At 41.4% G+C, this 19410-nt stretch overlaps 1 protein-coding gene across 1 annotated transcript; it reads left to right on the top strand.

The window, feature by feature from the left end:
* Nucleotides 1–5789: 5789 nt before the first annotated feature.
* LOC114616513 (ethanolamine-phosphate phospho-lyase-like) lies at nucleotides 5790–19363 on the top strand. The gene is made up of 9 exons (XM_028761957.1): nucleotides 5790–5952; nucleotides 8703–8821; nucleotides 9046–9205; nucleotides 10702–10776; nucleotides 13868–13958; nucleotides 14842–14958; nucleotides 17204–17286; nucleotides 17809–18034; nucleotides 18973–19363. The coding sequence occupies exons 1-9, from the start codon at nucleotides 5897–5899 to the stop codon at nucleotides 19174–19176; spliced, it is 1131 nt and encodes a 376-aa protein (XP_028617790.1). The 5' UTR covers nucleotides 5790–5896; the 3' UTR covers nucleotides 19177–19363.
* The last annotated feature ends 47 nt before the right edge of the window (nucleotides 19364–19410 follow it).

Here is a 19410-nt window from a genome sequence, read left to right as displayed (position 1 = left end):
CCCACAGTTGACTGACAGTATTTTCAACTCAAGATTGGCACATAACCCTATCATAAGTCAAAAGGCATCCACACTGTCACGTTCTCAGTTACTGAGAATTGGGATAGCAACACGTGAATGGGAGAAAGACAAACTAAAGCACGCAACAAATGGCATGATCCAACAGACTTACTGCCGTGATGGAAAGTGTTGATATAGGTGACTGACATACAGTAAGTGTTTGGTAAATAGCCCGTGTCAGCCACTCAGTCACACCAGGCAGCTGTTGCCTGTGACATGATGGCTGTCATAGTACAGAGATTTGGTGTACAACAAGCTGTAAGTTCTCTGCCCTCTGGAAGCTTGGTTCTAATGGGCAAAGATAAGACAACGAAATGAAAATCAAGACAGCAGAAAATGCTTGGCAGGCTACAACTACTCAAATATGACACTTTACACAGAAAGAACAGTTAGAGACACTACACAAGCCATTAAGCATGGTTATCTTCCAATAAAGCTTTATTTGGATTTTATGTCATTTTATTTCTTTGACCATCTAAGAAAATAAAAATCATTCTAGGCTCATAGGCCATATAAAAATGAGCCTTAGTTTACGAGCCTTTGCTCTAGAAAGTTAACGTTGTCATGGATGAAAACCTTCCCCTCTGCCTATTTAGATTTAGTGATAGGGCTATAAATTAAACTGATTAAAAAAAAACTTTAGGAAGAAGCAGAGAAGATATTCATTCATATATGTACGTTAGAGCATTGAAAGAAAAATGAAGGAAGAAAGAGAAGAGAATGGGTTGTAACCATGGGGGAAATGATGTCATCCTCAGCATAGATGGACACAGGATGGAACATGACACCTCTCTCTGTGATTTCTTGTCCTGGCGCTGACTTCTCAGCGCCTGGGACAAGAGTCAGTCTTCTCCATTCCTGAAGCTCCTGGAGAAGTGTGTGGTGATAGAGTTCCTTCTGAAGGCTCTACTTTTAGACAATGAGGGAAGTCCTGGCCTCTGTTGATTCTCAAATGTCTTCAGCTCAAATAAACATTTGTTGAAGCGTTATAATTCTATACCACTTCGGAACTAGAATCAAACTGATTCCATCCTCCAGATCCCAAACTCATCTGGAGCATTGCAAAGGATGGGTACCAGTAATCTGTTTCTTGAGTTTGTGTGTGACTTCCAGAAAGGCTACTTGCTCCATCAGGAACCGTGGTACACTTAATATATTTAAAATATAGCTTACAGTATTTAAAATATAATTCTTCCCAACTGCGGGTTCCAAAGAGGGTAGTAACTCCACAGGAAGAACAACAGAGTCAACTAACCTGGACCCTTGGGGCTCTCAGAGACTGAACCACCAATCAAAGAACATACACGGGCTGGACCTAGGCCTCCCTGCACATACTTAGCAGATGTGCAGCTTGACCATCATGTAGGTCCCGAACGACTGGAGCAGCGGCTATCCCAGAAGCTATTGTCTGCCTGTGGAATGTGTTCTTCTAGCTGGGCAGCCTTGTCTAGCTTCAGTGGGAGAGGAAGTGCCTAGCCTCGAAGAAACTCGATGTGCCAGGGTGGGGGAATACTCAGGGGGCCCCACCCGCTCAGAGGAGAAAGGGAGGCAGGATGGATGGAAGGATTGTGGGAGGGGGTAACCGGGAGGGGGGCAGTGAACAGGATGTAAAGTAAAATAAATAAATAAATAAATAAATAAATAAATAAATAAATAAATAAGACCCTTCCCAAAGACTCACACCTCACCATCTACGTACAAGAAGTCTGGAAGGCTCCTGTAGTTCAGAGAGTCAGAGGAGTGTTATGCTTTAAATCTAGGCTGTACCCGCCATAGATTGCAGTTGGAAACATTTGTTCCCCAGATGATGGCACCACTTTGAAGGTTGTGAAGTCCTCAGCTGGCAGAAATGGTTCACAAGAGCCAAGCCTTCGAAACTTTTCTTATTGTCTAGCCCCCAACGAGTTTCCTACACCCAGACAATCCACCATAAACATTGTTGGGCCTCCCCCGCCACGATGGACTGAAACTCTGAACTAGAACAAACCTTATCCCCATTGTCTCTATCTTGTCTAGTATTTTGGTCCTGAGAGGACTAGGTATACTGAGGGGGAGCGGCTCCTTTACAGGGGTGACCTCAGCGGTGAGACACACAGCTTTGATCTGTCAAGCTCCTCCTGGTCAGGAATATGTATGCAGTGTAGTCACAAGGTGACCTCCATGTACATACCAGGAAGAGCTTGGACATGTGATTCACATATCGCAATGTGCTACCAGTACAATAAAGACCCTCTGGATAAGCGTGCCGTGACAGAAAAGTGCCACATCCAACGTTTGTTAAAGATGATGGACAGTTTTCAAAAAACCACATCCTTCTGCAAATGAAGGAGTTTAGGGCCAGGCAGGTGAGAGGAAACAGGCAAGGGTCACTGGATGCCCACATTCCACTGTGAGGATCCTATCACAAGGCAGAGAATCTGCTGCTCCGAGCATACGGTTCACCCACCTTTGCATATATTTACCAAGAAGAAAATTTAAATCTGTCTCTAGGTTACTGAGTGAAATTTTGATTGTCTCCTGCTTGTGTGGACTGTCCCTCCTTTTCAGTCATGTACATGAACTATTGATTTTGCCAAGCCTAGACTGTTGAGAAATTTGTGACCTTCAGGTCAGGACTCACTCAAAAATAGGGAGAGTCAATCAACACAGTCAGGACCCAAATAAAGTGAGCATCAGCCTCTAGGGAGAAAGAACACTACCACATACATTCCTGACAAAGACAGTGGAAAGTATGCACCAAAAATAAATCTCTTTTTGGTAAAGTTTTGTAGAGTCTCCTGTCTTTTATCCACCATGATTTTGATGTCATTCTGTGATAACTCTTGATTTAAAGACTGGCCTTCGCACTTAGTTAATATTATATATTCCACATTGTGAAATAAGTTACACAACAGAGAAATGGCCTGTTAAAACAACAGTTGCTCCCTTCGTAAAAGATAACAAATCTGAGTATCAAGAGTTGGTCAATATATAAATAGAGGCTCATAACAGCTTTTATAAGTATTGAAATGTCCATTTCATTTATTCAAGCAGTCAATACAGAGTTATCAAAGCCTTTTGTGTCGTGAGCATCATGCTAGTGGGGTACATTGGTAAACAACACCCATCAAGAGGAAAGAGACTGGGTTACCTTAGGGAAAGAGGAGAGGGATTCCTTGGGTTGGTGTTTTAATTCGTTGAGAGTGGGCTTTGATAATCAAGAAGGACCTAGCTGAGGCTGTCCGTGACATTTAAACTGAAACCTGAAACAGTTAACCTGGATGAGCAAAACCAGTTGTGAAAAGTTCCAAGAGCAGCCTGCAGAAGCAAATCTGAAGTGGCTGGGCAGTGAAAACAGGAAGCATCACCAGCGTGATGCAGAGGAAAAAGCAAAAGCGTAGACAGACAGACAGACAGACAGACAGACAGACAGACAGCTTTTGCAGGGTGGCGGCAGGTGAGAATTCTGAAATGGAGTTAATGGGGCTTGGAAGTAATTTGCTATAATAAGAATGGGATTGAGAGAGAGATGGGATTTTCTAGTACTCTTACATCTTTTTTTGTTCTATTTCCTTTGGGGCATTTATCATAATTGAAACAATTTAAGCTGTTACATTGTTAAATTTATTTATCACTCTATCACTCTACAACACTAGTGTTGGTCAATATGAAAGCAAGACAAGCTTATATTTATACATTTAAATATGCTAATCGTCACATTAAAAGGGAAAAAATAGGAGAATTTAAAGGTGAATTGTATGCTGGCAGTAAATCTCAGCCTGACCACACATCAATCCCTAACCACCTATGGCTGGTGCCTGTCTCCTGACCAGAGCATGGCCAGAACCTGTAAATTCCTGGGCGGGAGAGTGCCTCTGGGGATAGGGAACCTGCTGAGGGAAGTGAAGAGCATGAGAGGGTAGGGCTAATCCATCTGGTTCACTGTCTTATCTCTAGGACATCATTCCTAGTAGAGGGTGAGCACCTGCTACAAAGTGAATGAGCCAATAAGCGCCTAGTAAAGGAAGTAAAGGAAGACAATCTAAAGCAATGGTTTGGGAGTCAAAAGAAGCCTGGGAGAGGTAAATCAAAGCTTTAACTTTGAACCAGCTGAGACTCAGGTGTCTAGGAAACACCTAAATGAAGACATCAGGAGAGGAAGTGGGTGAGCCTGGGACTGAGAGGAAAGGTTGGGGAGGGCAGGCAGGGAGATGTAAACTCGGTGTTTTGCTGACATTAAAACCCAAGAGAATCACTGGATCTCTGAGAAAGAATGCAAAGCAACTGAAGAGGAAAGAGTTTGGGATTCTCCTTCTGAGGCACCAAGTTATGGCTTCATTTAAGATTTATTTGGGCCGGGCAGTGGTGGCACATGCCTTTAATCCCAGCACTTGGGAGGCAGAGGCAGGCGGATTTCTGAGTTCGAGGCCAGCCTGGTCTACAGAGTGAGTTCCAGGACAGCCAGGGCTACACAGAGAAACCCTGTCTCGAAAAAGAAAAAAAAAAAAAGATTTATTTGCATTATACTTTAAAGCCCAGAGAGATGATTTTTAATACCAAGAAATATGATCTCCAGATAGGAAGAAGCCCATTTGGCTTATGGATGAACTGGATCTAGAACCCAAAACTCTCAGCGATTGTGTAAAGACTATGCTTTAAAGTGTGGAGACTAGCAAGGAACATGGAAAGAAGGCAACCATTCATGATTTCTTGCAGGGGAACTCGGATGTGCCTACAGTTGGCAACATAGTTCAGAAAGAGGCCAGATTCCAGGTGGGATTTCATCCAATACCCTGGTGTTCTTTGCCCTTCCTTTGTGATATAGGACTCCATTTCTCCACATATCTTGGAAAATAAAAAGTTTTAGAAGTATCTTAGCATAAAATAACATATTTATCCAAATATTTTTTAGATGGGTTGATACAAACAGGGCTTTCTCTGCTGAACTTCCAAAACACAGATTGAACTGAAATCGTAGATTCTGCCTGAATAGCTGTGTGACCTTGACTGAGATTGTTCTTTCCCTAGTGACTCTCAGTTCTTATCAGCAGAACCTGCAAGGTGACCCTCTGGCTCTGAAAGTAATGTATAACTCAATAGTTATCATGAAATAAGGTCTAAGCCATTTCTGTATTCAACTTCAAATTCTAAGGGAAAGCCATCCTACAGGAGGTTTACACACACACACACACACACACACACACACACACACACACACAGGAGTTCCATGTTTGCTAACTGGGAAACAAGAAATAGCCTGCCTTATTTTTCTCTTGGCTTGCTTTAGAGATTAGAGGTGTCTACCTAGGACTGTTAAGAGTAGATGTTTGGAATACCAGATCTACCACTCCCCATCTGAGACACACACAGGTTGAATCTCTGTCCTGTGACGTGGGTGTATATGGCTTTTTGCTTGTATGCAGTAAATGGCAGGTTTTGATTTACAAGATGGTATAGAAACGCAGTGAAAAGAAAGGAGAAAGTGGGAAGGAAGGAATTTACAGGGAGGGGAAGCAAGGCAGAACCCAGGCAAAGTTAAGAAAGGCAAGTTAAATGCAATAAGATGGGGGGGGCAGAGGACATCTGCAGAAGGGACAAGAGCCAGTCAGACTGGGGGCGGAGGTGGCCTGGCTGCTGACTTGCTAAGCAGGCACCAGGTGGAGGAGGGGAGCAGGAGGGAGGGACTTGGCGAAGGGCAAAGTCAGGCTACACTTAAAAAGGGAATGACCCTAGGTGGTTAATGCCACCAGTGACCTCCGATACCCAGGGCAGGAGGCATCAGGTGGGGAAAAATTCCTTTGTGCCGTCCCAGGCTACAGAGGGAAGAACACTCATTGACTTGAAGGGTGCAACCATCATGTGCGAACTCTATAGCAAGCAGGACACCCTGGCGCTGCGGGAGAAGCACATCGGGTAAGTGCAAGTTGCTGGCAGAAAGGGGCGGAGGGCAAACAGCTGGAGCTGGGTGGGAGAGAGGAAGCACCACACACGCGGGTCTGGAAGCCGCTGCCTGTAGCCAACAGGGCTTCTGCAGCTCCAGCTCCCTCCCGGGAGCCAGAGCAGCAGGTGGCTGGAGGAGATGGCTCTCAGTGTCCTGGAAGAGGGTATCCAGCCAAGAGAAATAAGCACTGGGAGCAAGATGGAGAGCTTGCCTCTATGCCCATCAGAACCAGCCGAACCTAGAAATCATTTGATTGATTTCTCCTAAAACGAACTCATTCTGACAACTTTTATTTTAAGTGAACTTTTTCCCTGTATGTTTGGTGAGGCGACAGAGGGTTTCGGTAGCTAATGGAAAAACTTAAATCACCTATATAAAAAAACAGGGCTTTCAGGGAGCGCTTCACAGCTTCCGGTCTCCCAAGCTGTGTCCTCATGATTTGCGTTCTCCTGGAGTTTGTTTTCTCTGTGTTTATGCTTTAGTAGTATAACAGTGTGTATAAAAGAGTGACCTGAACTCTACTCCTGGTTAGGTATCATGTTATCTGTGTCACGCCTGCCAAATCATATTAATGACATCCTAGGAGCAAATGAGAATGAGTGAGTTAACATTTTGTGTCTGGGTTTTTAAAAGACAAAACAAACATCATAGGAAAGATGCCCCAACCCATAGAAGCGCTGTCTACAGTGTGTGTGTATACTTGGGCTGCCAAGGAATAGACAGACCCGATCCATCGTGTGTGTGTGTGTGTGTGTGTGTGTGTGTGTGTGTGTGTGTGTGTACCTGGTGAAGCAAAAGGATATTCAGACAGAGGCAATAGGGGAAGAAGCAGTGAACTCCAGGAGAAAGGCTAATCAGGTTCCAGTACTGAAGTTCCTCATTTCCAGCAGAAAGGCTCTTGAAAGTTGATTTAAAAAAAAAAAAAAACCAAGACCTCTTTCACAATGATCCTAATTCCTCCTTCATTCACTGATTGCCTCCTTTCCTAACTAGATTCCTTCAGAAACATGATTTCTGAGGGGAAAATGGCAAAGTTTGTGAAAGAATGTACCATGGACTGTTGGATGGACTAAGCTAGAATTTTCCATACAGTCTGATGGCCACACGGAGGTAAGCTTAAAAGGCAAGGGTAGCTCTGCAGCCTGTCAGTCAGACTCAAGGCTCTTCGGGTGGCTCTTGTAGCTACAAACTAACTGTTGTGGTTCAGCCAACAAGATGTTCTCATATATATTCTTTTTTTAATTTTAGCTGATACTTTAAAAGAAAACACTACATAAGCTAGGAAGTGGGTATAGTTATACCTCTCTGGCGGACTGCTTGTCTAACGAGTCGTGGAGTTCAGTCCTCAATTCTACACATAAAACTCCATCAACCTATACCACAGCCATGTGCCACTTTAAAATTCGAGGTTGCCCACTACTCCCAATAATCAAAAAATTTTCTCAATAGTTGCATATCACCTTAATCAATAAATATTACAAAATCTCCACAAACCCCTAGAGCAGTGGTTCTCAAATTTCCTAAGGCCAAACCTTTTAATATGGTTCTTTATGTTGTAGTGATCCCCAATTATAAAATTATTTTATGGCTACTTCATAACTGCAATTTTGTTGCGACCCTCAGGTTGAGAACACTGTTCTAGAATGTATACAGAGTTCTTTACATAGGCAAACACACCAAAATAAAAACATAATTTTAGCCAAGCAGTTATGGTGCATGCCTTTAATCCTTTAATCCTTTAATCCCAGTATTTGGAGCAGAGGTAGGCAGATCTCTGTGAATTTGAGGACAGCCTGGTCTACAGAGCAAGTTCTAGGACAGCCAGGGCTACATAAAAACCCAGTCTTAATAAACCGAAAAAAAAAATCATGTAGTTTTAGTTTTAGGTGTTAAAAGTCCATTGAGCCAAGATTAGAAACTTCAGTAATATTTGTAGGTTCCTAATTTTTATGCCAAAATGTTAAAAATAACAGGAACTCATTTTGCTCACAGCAGCATTCCAAAACAAATTAATTTAAATATTTAAGGTGGGAAGCCATTTATTTGATACAGGGCAAGAGATACTCAAAATACATGAAAATCCCCTTTGGAACACAACTCTAAGTTGTTTATAGTTACCTATTAATTTTCTTATAAAGTAATTTGGAAAGAGAGAGAAGGAGGAACTGGTTATAGGTATTACATGAGATAGCATTTATTAAGGTATATAGCAGCTTCTGACATAACAGAAAGCCTCTATCAGGGGCAGGGGGTGGCCATTTTTATTCCAGTAGAATAAAATTTCCCAAAGGAAAAAATGAGTCTTTTTTTTTAATTTATTTATTTATTTTATTATGAGTTCACTGTAGCTGTCTTCGGACACACCAGAAGAGGGCATCCAATCTCCTTATGGATGGTTGTGAGCTACCATGTGGTTGCTGGGATTTGAACTCAGGACCTCTGGAAGAGCAGTCCGTGCTCTTAACCACTGAGCCATCTCTCCAGCCCGAAAAAATGAGCCTTAAGTAAGCTGATTCATGAGACTCTAGCATAGAAATTGTGACCAGTGACACCCACGGTGGATTAGAATGAAGGATTCCAAGCTAATATAAAATGAAAAAATAATGTGGTCACATGGCCTATGTTTTCCTCTTTCCTTATGTAACTGTAATTTTCCACAGTTGACCTCCACTGAGAAGGAAAAATACTGCGTACTAAAAGTATTTCCTTTGCCTATTTCTAGGCCCTCGTGCAAGATTTTCTTTGCAGCGGATCCCATCAAAATAATGCGAGCCCGGGGGCAGTACATGTTTGATGAGAAAGGCGAACGGTACTTAGACTGCATCAACAACGTAGCACACGGTAAGCATCCTGTGCACAGCGCATTGAAGGAAATTATTGCGGAACCTGGTTCATCTTGGAAATTTCGTGACAAACGTCCTTTTCCTCTACTGAGTCACCCTAAAAGGGAAAGGCTTCAGTAAAACAAGGGGAGCAAGGAGCCCAAATCCTCTTTCCCTTCAGAATTTCCCTCTTCTCCAAAGTCGTTAGACTTGTAACTTATACCTTTAACTCCTACATTTTAGTGGGGCACTGTCACCCAGAAGTGGTTAAAGCCGCCGCAAAACAGATGGAATTACTAAATACAAATTCTCGATTCCTCCATGACAACATCATTGAGTTTGCCAAGCGCCTTACAGCCACCCTGCCTCAGAAGCTCTCGGTTTGCTACTTCACCAACTCAGGGTACGTGTCTAGTTTCTGGCATTCCCACGGCCCCCTTCATTGGCGCACCTTTTCTGTTGGATACATCTAGAAAGATGTAAGGAAGTTCTTGCCACTCACTAAATGACCTTCGTTAGAAGTGGACCTTTCTGAATCTTTTACTTTCATTCATTACTCTGAACCTAATGGGATCCAGTGACATCATCTTGTCACAATGTAAAATGTGTCATGAAAACAGGGAGCCCACGTAGTCATTAAATGCAGATTTCAGCAAATAAATGACCCCACTAAAGAAGCTGTAATTTCATAAGATTTTTGACTGACTTGCTGTTTTACAAAAACCTGGGCATATTTTTCCAATGCAAACACAAGAAAATCCAAGTGAAGATACATTCCAACCTTTAAATTCTGTAAGCACAAATGGCGATGTCTCCATTCTGTGGACAACTATGCAGATATCGAAGGTGTGATTTGCAAATGCATGCCCAAGAACGTGTGAAGCTGAAAGTGTAATGTTCTGTTTGGGGGAAGCTGTAGGCAGCTTTCCTATTTTTAAAGTGATACATGGTTTTGGATTTGATATCTATAAAGCTATAATGTCTTGTTATGATTTCCTGCATCTCTCTTTTCCAATCAGTATCTTGTAACAAGAGCATTATTATTTTGTTTTGTAATGAACTGAAGAGGTATTTAAGGGTCCCCTGTGTTGTTACAAATCATTCTTGCCTTGTATAAGTGGAATATAATATCTAACTTTTATTTCTAGAGAATCCTATACTACCAGAGAGGGATGAATTCCAAGCAGCCTTGTCCTTTAGAGAACGTATGTGATGCTGCATGCCTATTGTAAAAAATAATAGTGTCAAAGTCATACAGATATCTTGTCTAAATCCTGGCTAGTCCTCTGATTGATAAGAAATGGCGTTCTGCTTTATTTGACCTCTCGGAGGCTGTTGCCTCGCTCTTAGGATAGGAGGTGGCAATATTCCCTTGCAGTGTTTTCATAAGAATCAGTAGAAGCAAACACACTGCCATGAGCATCCTTTGAGTGACTGTTTCCTTTCTCCACTTAAGGAGAGTTTATTTAGACTCTCTGAACTAGAAAAACATATGATCTCAATCTTACAGATAAGGAAACTAATGAAGCACTGACTCAATGCACTATGGTTTGGCCTCCAGGCTGGAGGGTGGTCCATCCCTCCTGAGATAGGGCTTACGATGAGATTCTTAGTGTGCTGAGAGCTAGTCATCCCTGGTGCAGCTGGGCCAAGTGAGAAGCATAGCTGCCATTCTTTGGATTTCTTCTATGTATCTTATTCTTTTATGGCTGTGACACGTGTGTTACAAAGTTACAGGGAGAACTTAGCCGAGCAGGATGGAGTGGGAAAGAAGGCTTCCATTCCACATTATGACATTATTTCTGAATAAATGACAGCTTACAATTTCTGTAACTAACACTGAGCCATTAAAAAAAAAATAGGTTATCACTTTGTCCCCTCTCTGTGTTATCTCAATAGATCTGAAGCCAACGACTTAGCCTTACGCCTGGCACGGCAGTTCCGAGGCCACCAGGATGTGATCACTCTTGACCAGTAAGTCCTAGGCAGGCTTCTAAGGAAGAAGCGCCATCAGAGCCAGAAGTGTACTAATCTATACCAAACTCATCTGTACTAAGACCACAGGCACTTATGGAGGAGGGTGGATACCTGGAACAGTGTTTTGAAATTACACAATAAGGTGTTGAGTCTAGCTTGAATCCTCTCTTTCTAGGCTAATTCACTCTTTCTAAGCAGACTGAAAATGGGGCAACTTTCCTGAGTGTCTTGATGACAGCAGCCTTATAGAACTGATGAGAATCTGGACTGACATTTTACTTGGTAACTAACTACACATTGCACCTAGTGCTACCTCTCTGTAACTCAAATGTTTCCAAAATAAAAACATAATTAATTTCTTTAAAATCCAAACATTTGCTTCAATATCATGATTATCTACTGTACTCAATATTAAACATATCAATTTATAGCAAATTTAAAACTTTAGTTCTTTTTCATTTGATCACAACTACTAATGGTCACATTGACTCTTACTTCCCAAACTTGAATTTATTGATTTTAAATGAAAAACATGACATCGATATTTACTAATGCTTTTTAAATTATCTGGTTTACTCCCTCACCCCATAAACCCAGATAGTGAAACTAAAAACGTGACCTTACTTTGTGCCCTCCTATAGACCCCCCTTAACGCGATTTCTCATTTTCTGTTGCTGCTTCATTTGTTACAGTACGCTTATGGGTTCAAATCAATACAAAACTATTGCCATAGATTTCATCAGAAAGCTAAAATAACTCACTGAGCTAAAATCAGGGTTATCTGTGGGGAACTCTTGGCTCTTCCGGGTTATATGTCTGCATCTCATGACCGACAGTGCCAGGCATTATTTTCAGTCAGCCATTACCTCACCAAGCCTTTGCTGCTCTCCTCACACCCCTATCTTTGATCATCACGCTCCTGTCTCCTGTTTCACTTATAAGACATTTCTGACCGTATTGGATCTACCCAAGTAATCCGGAATTAATCCCCTCATTTAGTGGCCCTTAATTTATTCTCCCTGAAAATCATCTTTGATATGAAATATTAGGAGGTAAACACACTTGGGTTGAGGCATTTGTTTTTTTAAATTCTCATTCTCTATCACTTATGGACACCTATAATAATGTATTTACTATATATTTTATAGCCCTATGGCCAATTTAATAATATATTTATTGTATTTATTTTATGCTATTTGAAATGTTTTATTTGTATATATTAATTGTATATGACAATTTATTTTACTATGACATTTTCATACATATTCATAATATTTTCTGATCATACTTACCGCTGTTCCACTCTCCCTCCCACTTCTGCTAATCCTTCTCTTCCTTCCAACTAACCCTGTGCTGACTTTCACATCGTTTTACTTTTTGTATCATGTAAAATGTGCGGTATCTTATGTGCCTCTTGCTTTGCCAACGTTACTGTAGATCTCTTTGTTTTCATATTTCATCCCACATAGAATTCTTGACATTTGTCCCATTCCTCTAATTCACTTCTGACCAATAGAAACATAATGTGAGACACATATGGGATTTTAAATGTTCTAGTAGTTTGGGGTAGCTTGTGGGTGTGTTGTCATTTCAATAGTCAACATGAGGTATGTTGACATATCTTGCATTCCTTTTTAACTCACTGAGTATCAGAAGTCCAGTGTCTGCTTGGACATTGTCAGATCAGACTACAGATGTTCAAGTGCCCATAGCTCTGAGTAGGGAATTGCTGCCATTTTGGATTACAATATTGTTCTCACTGTACAGCATCCCTTCCCCACAGCAATGGGCACTGATTACATCACTCTTGCACAAGCAGAGATCCTTCTACATGCTCTTCCATAGGACATTCTGAGAATGCCTCGGGGATAAATTCCACAAATAAGACAGCTGGGCAGCGAGGTGCTGCTAATTTAATTAAATTTTGTCATATTTGTCTCCAGTGTGATTGTGACACCAGACACACAGAAAAGGCCTGCTCTCCCTAGCCTAACCAAACTCAATGCTAACCAGCTTTCTGCTTTTTCCTAATTGCTGTTAATCTATTTGGTATAACACGTCTTGATTTGTATTGTTCAATTGGCAATGTTGATTTGAGAATCTTCTCACATAAATTTTATGCTTTCATCATCTCTTGGGAGCACGCTTTTCATATTCTTTATCATTTTTTCAGTTGGGATTCTCATCCTTCTGTTGCTGATTTGTGGTTTACTGTACAACCTAGGCCAGAGAAGGTCTATTTGGAGTCATCTGTGAATGGCTCTTTTAGACTTTTCTCTCTACATCTGCTGATTACACTTCTGGGCAAGAAACAGAAAGAGGAATATCTTCACCATTTGTATGTTAAGTGAAAGAGAGGAATTTTGCTACTACTCAGTCATCTCTCAGTCTGAGTTTTTCTTCCGTAATCGCTCAGTATTTCCCTAATGTCTCCAACCAAGCATCCTCTAGATAGCACTCCAATCAGAAACCCATGTCTGTCTAGAAAATTGTGTTTCAGACTTACTAACCAGGCAGGGTGACACATGCCCATAGTCCCAGCTGAGGCCCAGAAGAATCACTTGAGGCCAGACAGAACAGTCTGTGAGGTCTATTTTTAAAAACTTTGGCTAGTAAGATGACTCAGCAGATACTTGCCAAGCCTGATAGCCTGAGTCTGATGCCCTGGATCCAGTAAATTAATTAATTAATTAATTAGACAATATAGAAAACTCAGCGCACAAGATTACATGAAGGTATAAAATATCCACATTTAGAGAATCTAATTTAGCAATATAATTCAAAGAAGTGATGTTTGTTTTTCCTACTGTAATAAAAACAATTGCTGTTTTTCCTACTGTAATAAAAACAATCGCCCATGAGGAAGTATACCAGACTTTCCAAGTACATCCTTATATGTATGGGGGACAATAGACAAATCAAATGCCAGTACTGTCATGAAGACTAGACCTAGTTTTGCAGTTAAATGTGGCACTGGTATTGAACTTTCCCCAGATGACTGACGCTGAGTGATAGGCAACACTATGTTCCCATACTACAAAAAAGCCTTTCCTGGAACTCTTTGTGTGACTTTTCTTTTTCATTTCAGTGCTTACCATGGTCACCTGTCGTCATTAATTGAGATCAGTCCGTATAAGTTTCAGAAGGGCAAAGATGTCAAGAGGGAATCTGTACATGTGGTAAATATCCCTGAGTCCCACAGTCAGGATAATGGGGCTAGAAAACCATCTATTCCCATCCACCTCAACCTTTCCATGCAGAGTGGAACCATGGGAAAGAAACTAAGATTGAGAGCAGTCGTGGGAAGTGCTAAACTTCAGGGGGCCACAGACTGGCTGCATGTGGCTCAGAGTGAGAATCAAGGGAGGAGAGTTCAGTGGTAGAACTGGTAGATCAGACTTTTAACAGCTGTCGTCAGCTCTTGTGTCCACTCGTCTTCAGCCACTCTTCCAATCACTAGTATGAGGCCAACACTCAGAGCTAGATGAGCTTGTCTGGCTGTTATAAATACAATTTACGTAAAGCATAGTTACGGAAACAATGCAAATTGTGAAAAAGGTACATTGCATCAAACAGAGAGGCCAGCCAATTTGTCGAAACGGTGAAACTCATTTCATATCACTGTGTTAACTGAGGGTCAGTAAGCATCTGCACTGCTTTGTTGCAAGACTTTAAGCACTAAGAACTTTGAGCTTCCTAAGTGATCATTGTTTATGATATAATCAACAGTGTGAATTTCTTTTCCATATAGTCATTAGTTTCAGTCTCCACTTTGTGTTAGTTTTATATAATGTAATTGCACTTGCCTGTCTGAATTTGCTTCCTATGTGAATATGGATAAAGCTTTGATTTACAAGGGCTGGCATTTCTAAGTTCCAGTTCACAATTCAGAGGTCAGTTCTTCACAGCATTCAGAGATGAACAGAAAGATAAAGACACTGGGGGTGTTTGGGTCCTCAGGACCACCCTCCAACATACACTGGTGGGGAACTAGATGGTCCTTTGGTCTTTATGTTTGGTCAAGATGTGAATAACAAGAATCTGTATTATCTGATATTTTAGGCACCAGCTCCAGATACTTACAGAGGGAAATACAGAGAGGACCACGAAGACCCATCCACTGCATATGCAGATGAGGTGAAGAAAATCATTGAAGAGGCTCAGAGCAGCGGAAGAAAGGTTGGCATCATGGGAAACACTTTTTAAAAGTCTTTTATGGAGATGGTTACAACAGCTGGAGTTCTCTACAGAGAAGAAAAAGGATTAAATCTAAAATGCCTCTGTTCTTGGCTGGTTACATTTTCACTTGGTTTTTGTTTCGAAAGTTCTTTGTCATAGCAAACTTTTATTTATCATAGAAATATAATTACTACACTTCTCCAGTGCTGACAGCTTAATGCTGAACTCTAGGGTACTATACAGGGTCTGGTCCGGAGGGTCGGATTCTTCCAACTTTGAGGATCAAGGGGGAGGCGAAGAGAGGCTCCAGTGTCAGGACTTGTCCAAGCTCTAAGATCCTTAGGGGAGCGTGGTGCTGCCAGGAGCTAGTGGGCCTCCAGGAATCACAGAACTGAGGCTCGGCTTCTCACTCAGCCAGGGCAGAAGCACAGCCTTTCCACCTAGGCCTGGGCTTCCAGGATGGCACCAGAGTCCTTGAGAACAGGAAAGGGGTTGATGTTTTCAGTCTTCACCCTACTGTCCTCAGATTTGTGTTCACTCCTCATTCATCATGGGGTTACCTAGGTGCAGATTAAATGTAACTTGACAGCACTTGGCCTTCAAACTAGCTTACGGCACAGACATGACAATACGAATACTTTGTTTAAAACAATTTGCCTTTTCCAGTGAATTGCGATATTTTTTATCTTCATGACAGAAGCACCATTCTTCTTTCTGGGGTGTCTCTCCCACCCACAGCCCTACCTCCACACCCAACCCCACCCCGGTTTTGCTTCCATGCCCTCTGTAACATCTCTGGGCAGGTGAACCTGAAGCTCTACCTGCCAAAAGAGCTTCAGAGTTTCAGATGGTAAATAATGTTTTCAGAAAATATGTTTAACCTAACAAGATCATAGGAACCCTGCTGCTAACAGAGGGTCCAAGTGGGTTTTTTTTTAATAATTAACATTTTGGGGGTTGATACAACCAAGTTACCAATGCTGAAAGCTATGACAAAGTAAATACAGGGCATGTGCTTTTAAATGTCAGCTGTGCTTACACAGTCATGGATGGTTAGAACAGAAATCTCTGGGGTCCAGCAGCCCAATTTTATAGCTAAAACCCTAAATAACTATGAGGTAAAGAACTTGACCCAGGTTAATGCTGCTAGGAAGGAGTCTGGATGCAGGCTTGAGTCTCTAGATCTCTTTTCTCGTGCCTTTCTTGAGCTTTCCCTTCTTCCATCAGCATCTGCTCTTTTGAGCACCCCCTCCCATAGCCTGTAACATGCTTCCCCTGTAGTTACTGTTGAGATGCCTGGCTTCTGAGGGAAGCTTACTGTAACAGCAATGCAGCCCCTCATGTGTAGCCACAGGCTGCCCATCCACATCCTTGGTGTTGACTCTGGCCTCAAGCAGTTCGGTTTGACTAACTTGGGAATGGGCACCAAGGTTATGCCTTTTGAACCTAGATCAGTTTCCAAAGGTTCATACCACAGACATCCATATATTAGTTTGACTCAGACACAACTTGACAAAAAAATATTGCCCTCTCGTGATCTCCATCTCCTTTGGTGGCTTTACTGGTGTCCTAGGACATCATTTAGACGGGTGTTCTTCTGTCACACATAGCTTTTATTTATAATTGATAGTCTATTTAGCACTTACCATGGGTGTATTTCTAGCCATTTTAAACCCTAAGGGCTGGAAAGATGGCTCAGCAGTCAAGAATATAATACTGCTCTTTCAGGGGACAAGAGTTTGGTTTCCAGCACCAATGGCTGCTGGCTCCCAACCACTTATAACTCCAGCTCCAGGGGATTCATGCTCTCTGGCCTCCTTGAACACCAGCACATATGCATACAAACATACAGAGGCAGACATGCACACTCATGAAATTAAAAATAAAGATGTGTCCTTTTAAATCTTCTTTAAAATAGCATGCTCTTTATGCTGGAGATATGGCTTAGCTGTTAAGAGCACAGATTCTCTCAAGGTTTAGTTCCCAGCACCTACATGACTGCTAAGAACTATATGTAAGTCCAGTTGCAGAGGACCCAATGCCCTCTTCTGCCTCCCTGAATACTGCATATACTGGCGCACAGACGTATGTGCAGGCAAAACACCCAAACATATTAAATAAAAATAAATCTTTAAAATAAAAAGATTTTAAAGATCCTACCTGCTGTGTAGGATGTTCTCCTCTTTTAGGGGTATGAGGGGAGCCTATTGTGTATAGATTTTTGACCCCATCTTTTCTTGTATAGATTGCTGCCTTTATTGCTGAATCCATGCAGAGTTGTGGTGGACAAATTATTCCTCCAGCAGGCTACTTCCAGAAAGTGGCTGAGTATGTACTTGACTTGGGCATCCTTGGTCAAACTGAGGGCACATTAAGGTCCATTCTTCCAGGCTAGCTGGTAAAAATCTGCTCCTGACTACTTGCTACTTCAGGACTCTAGGATACCCCCTGGTCTTTCCAGAGATACAAAAGAATAAAGAATTTAACATGGTCCAACCTCTAGAACTATGCTCCAACTCCTGATGGGCATCCTGTCTCATTGGCTCATCCCTACACCTTGCCAATTAGTAAATATGTGAAGATCAATTAACCTTAGTAAGATCTACTTGCCCAGCTTTCTTCCCAAGTGAAACGTTGCAATGCAGTGTACTCTAAGCAGCATATGGGGTAGATCTCATCTAGAAACAATGTGACTACCCTGTAACATCTCTACAAGGTTTTGAGTCCTAGAATATTTTTAACACAGACAGATGCTTCAGGTTAACATTTTTCTGACTTCACTAGTCTTTTCGGGTAGTTCTGGGGACACTCAGTGGTCTGGGGGCATCAATGTACATTGTTACTTTTCAGACACGTTCACAAAGCAGGGGCTGTGTTCATTGCTGACGAAGTTCAAGTAGGCTTTGGCAGAGTTGGGAGACATTTCTGGAGCTTCCAGATGTATGGTGAAGATTTCGTTCCAGACATCGTCACCATGGGGAAACCTATGGGCAACGGTCACCCGATATCTTGTGTGGTGACAACCAAAGAAATTGCAGAAGCTTTCAGCAGTGCAGGCATGGAATATTTCAATACGGTAAATTTTGGTTCACAGTTTTAATTCTAAGGGGAAAATAATGCATGTTCTCAGACTTTTTTCCAACATAGGAAAGAAAAGTATTAGCAGTAAACCACTCTAATATTCTTGTCAAACTTCGGTTAAACCAGACTTAATTCTCTTTGTGTTTTTTCCTTCTGCTTTCCTTCTTCCCAAAATAGTCTTGCTAGGTTTTCTAATAATAGACAGCTATTCTACTAATCTTTAGTGCTTATTTCATTAACAGACAATGTGATCTTATTTGTTTTAAATCGTATTGAAACTTCCCAAACAATTTTAAAGCATTTAGAGGATTTGGTACCATGAATATTAGTGAACTCTCATAGCAGACACTAAATGTTGATCTTTGGAAAGTTTTATTTCTTTGGCTTTATCCCCCAAAGTAATAAGTGTTAGGCTTAGAAGAGTCACCATAGTGTGCACAGCAGCAGGGCTGTTACCGACAAAAGCAAAAGAAGGTTGTTTTTTTTTTTTCAGAGAAACTATTGCTTAGCTATTTTCAGTCAGCTCTGTAAGGACAGAAAGCTCTAATTTCCCTTACTGAACCACACTTCTGGATCTTTAATTTACAATATAATACTTTGTTACTGTTTGGATGAATCAATAAGTTTCTTATAATCCCTCATACCAGTTATACAACCTGAAGAATACAACCAGGAGTGAATTTTCACTGAATCCTAATAAATAAAATCATCTGTCTTCTAAGTCTAAAGGATTTATATTACAAAAAAGTTCAGTTAAAATTATAGTTTTGCATATATGTTAACCATGTGTGTCTTTGACAATGTATACCTTGGTGGGGACTGCTGAAGGCTTAAAGTATGTTTTTGTTTTTCAGACATACGCTGAGTGCCAAATTCCTCATAAATGAAGCAATACCACTAATTCTGTTGTTGCTTTCCCGTCTTTGTCTGTAGTATGGAGGAAATCCAGTGTCTTGTGCAGTTGGCTTGGCTGTGCTGAATGTAATTGAAAAGGAAAACCTTCAAGGAAATGCTGTCAGAGTGGGGGATTATCTCATAGAGTTACTGAACGAACAGAAGGCTAAGCATCCTTTGATAGGGGACGTCAGGTGTGTTGACCAAGTCTCACAGACTCATTTGTTTTCCACAGCTGAATAGCTTATATTTTACCTTGCAAAGTTTAACTAAAATATATAAAACACTAAGAAACAGAGAGAGCAAAGATCACTGTTAACCAAAGACTAAGGAACCACCCTGGAAACATTTGTGTACGTATGTTCAGTCACACTTATAGGTTTTCTTTTTCTGTAGTTAAGATGATTTTAAGTCCAAGAGATGGGAGGAAGGAAGGAAGGAAGGAAGGAAGGAAGGAAGGAAGGAAGGAAGGAAGGA

Source organism: Grammomys surdaster, unplaced genomic scaffold, assembly GCF_004785775.1.
Source record: "Grammomys surdaster isolate TR1022 unplaced genomic scaffold, NIH_TR_1.0 332338, whole genome shotgun sequence".
NCBI lineage: Eukaryota > Metazoa > Chordata > Mammalia > Rodentia > Muridae > Grammomys > Grammomys surdaster.
Note: the sequence above shows the minus strand (reverse complement) of the source record. Positions and strands in the feature narration are given on the sequence as shown.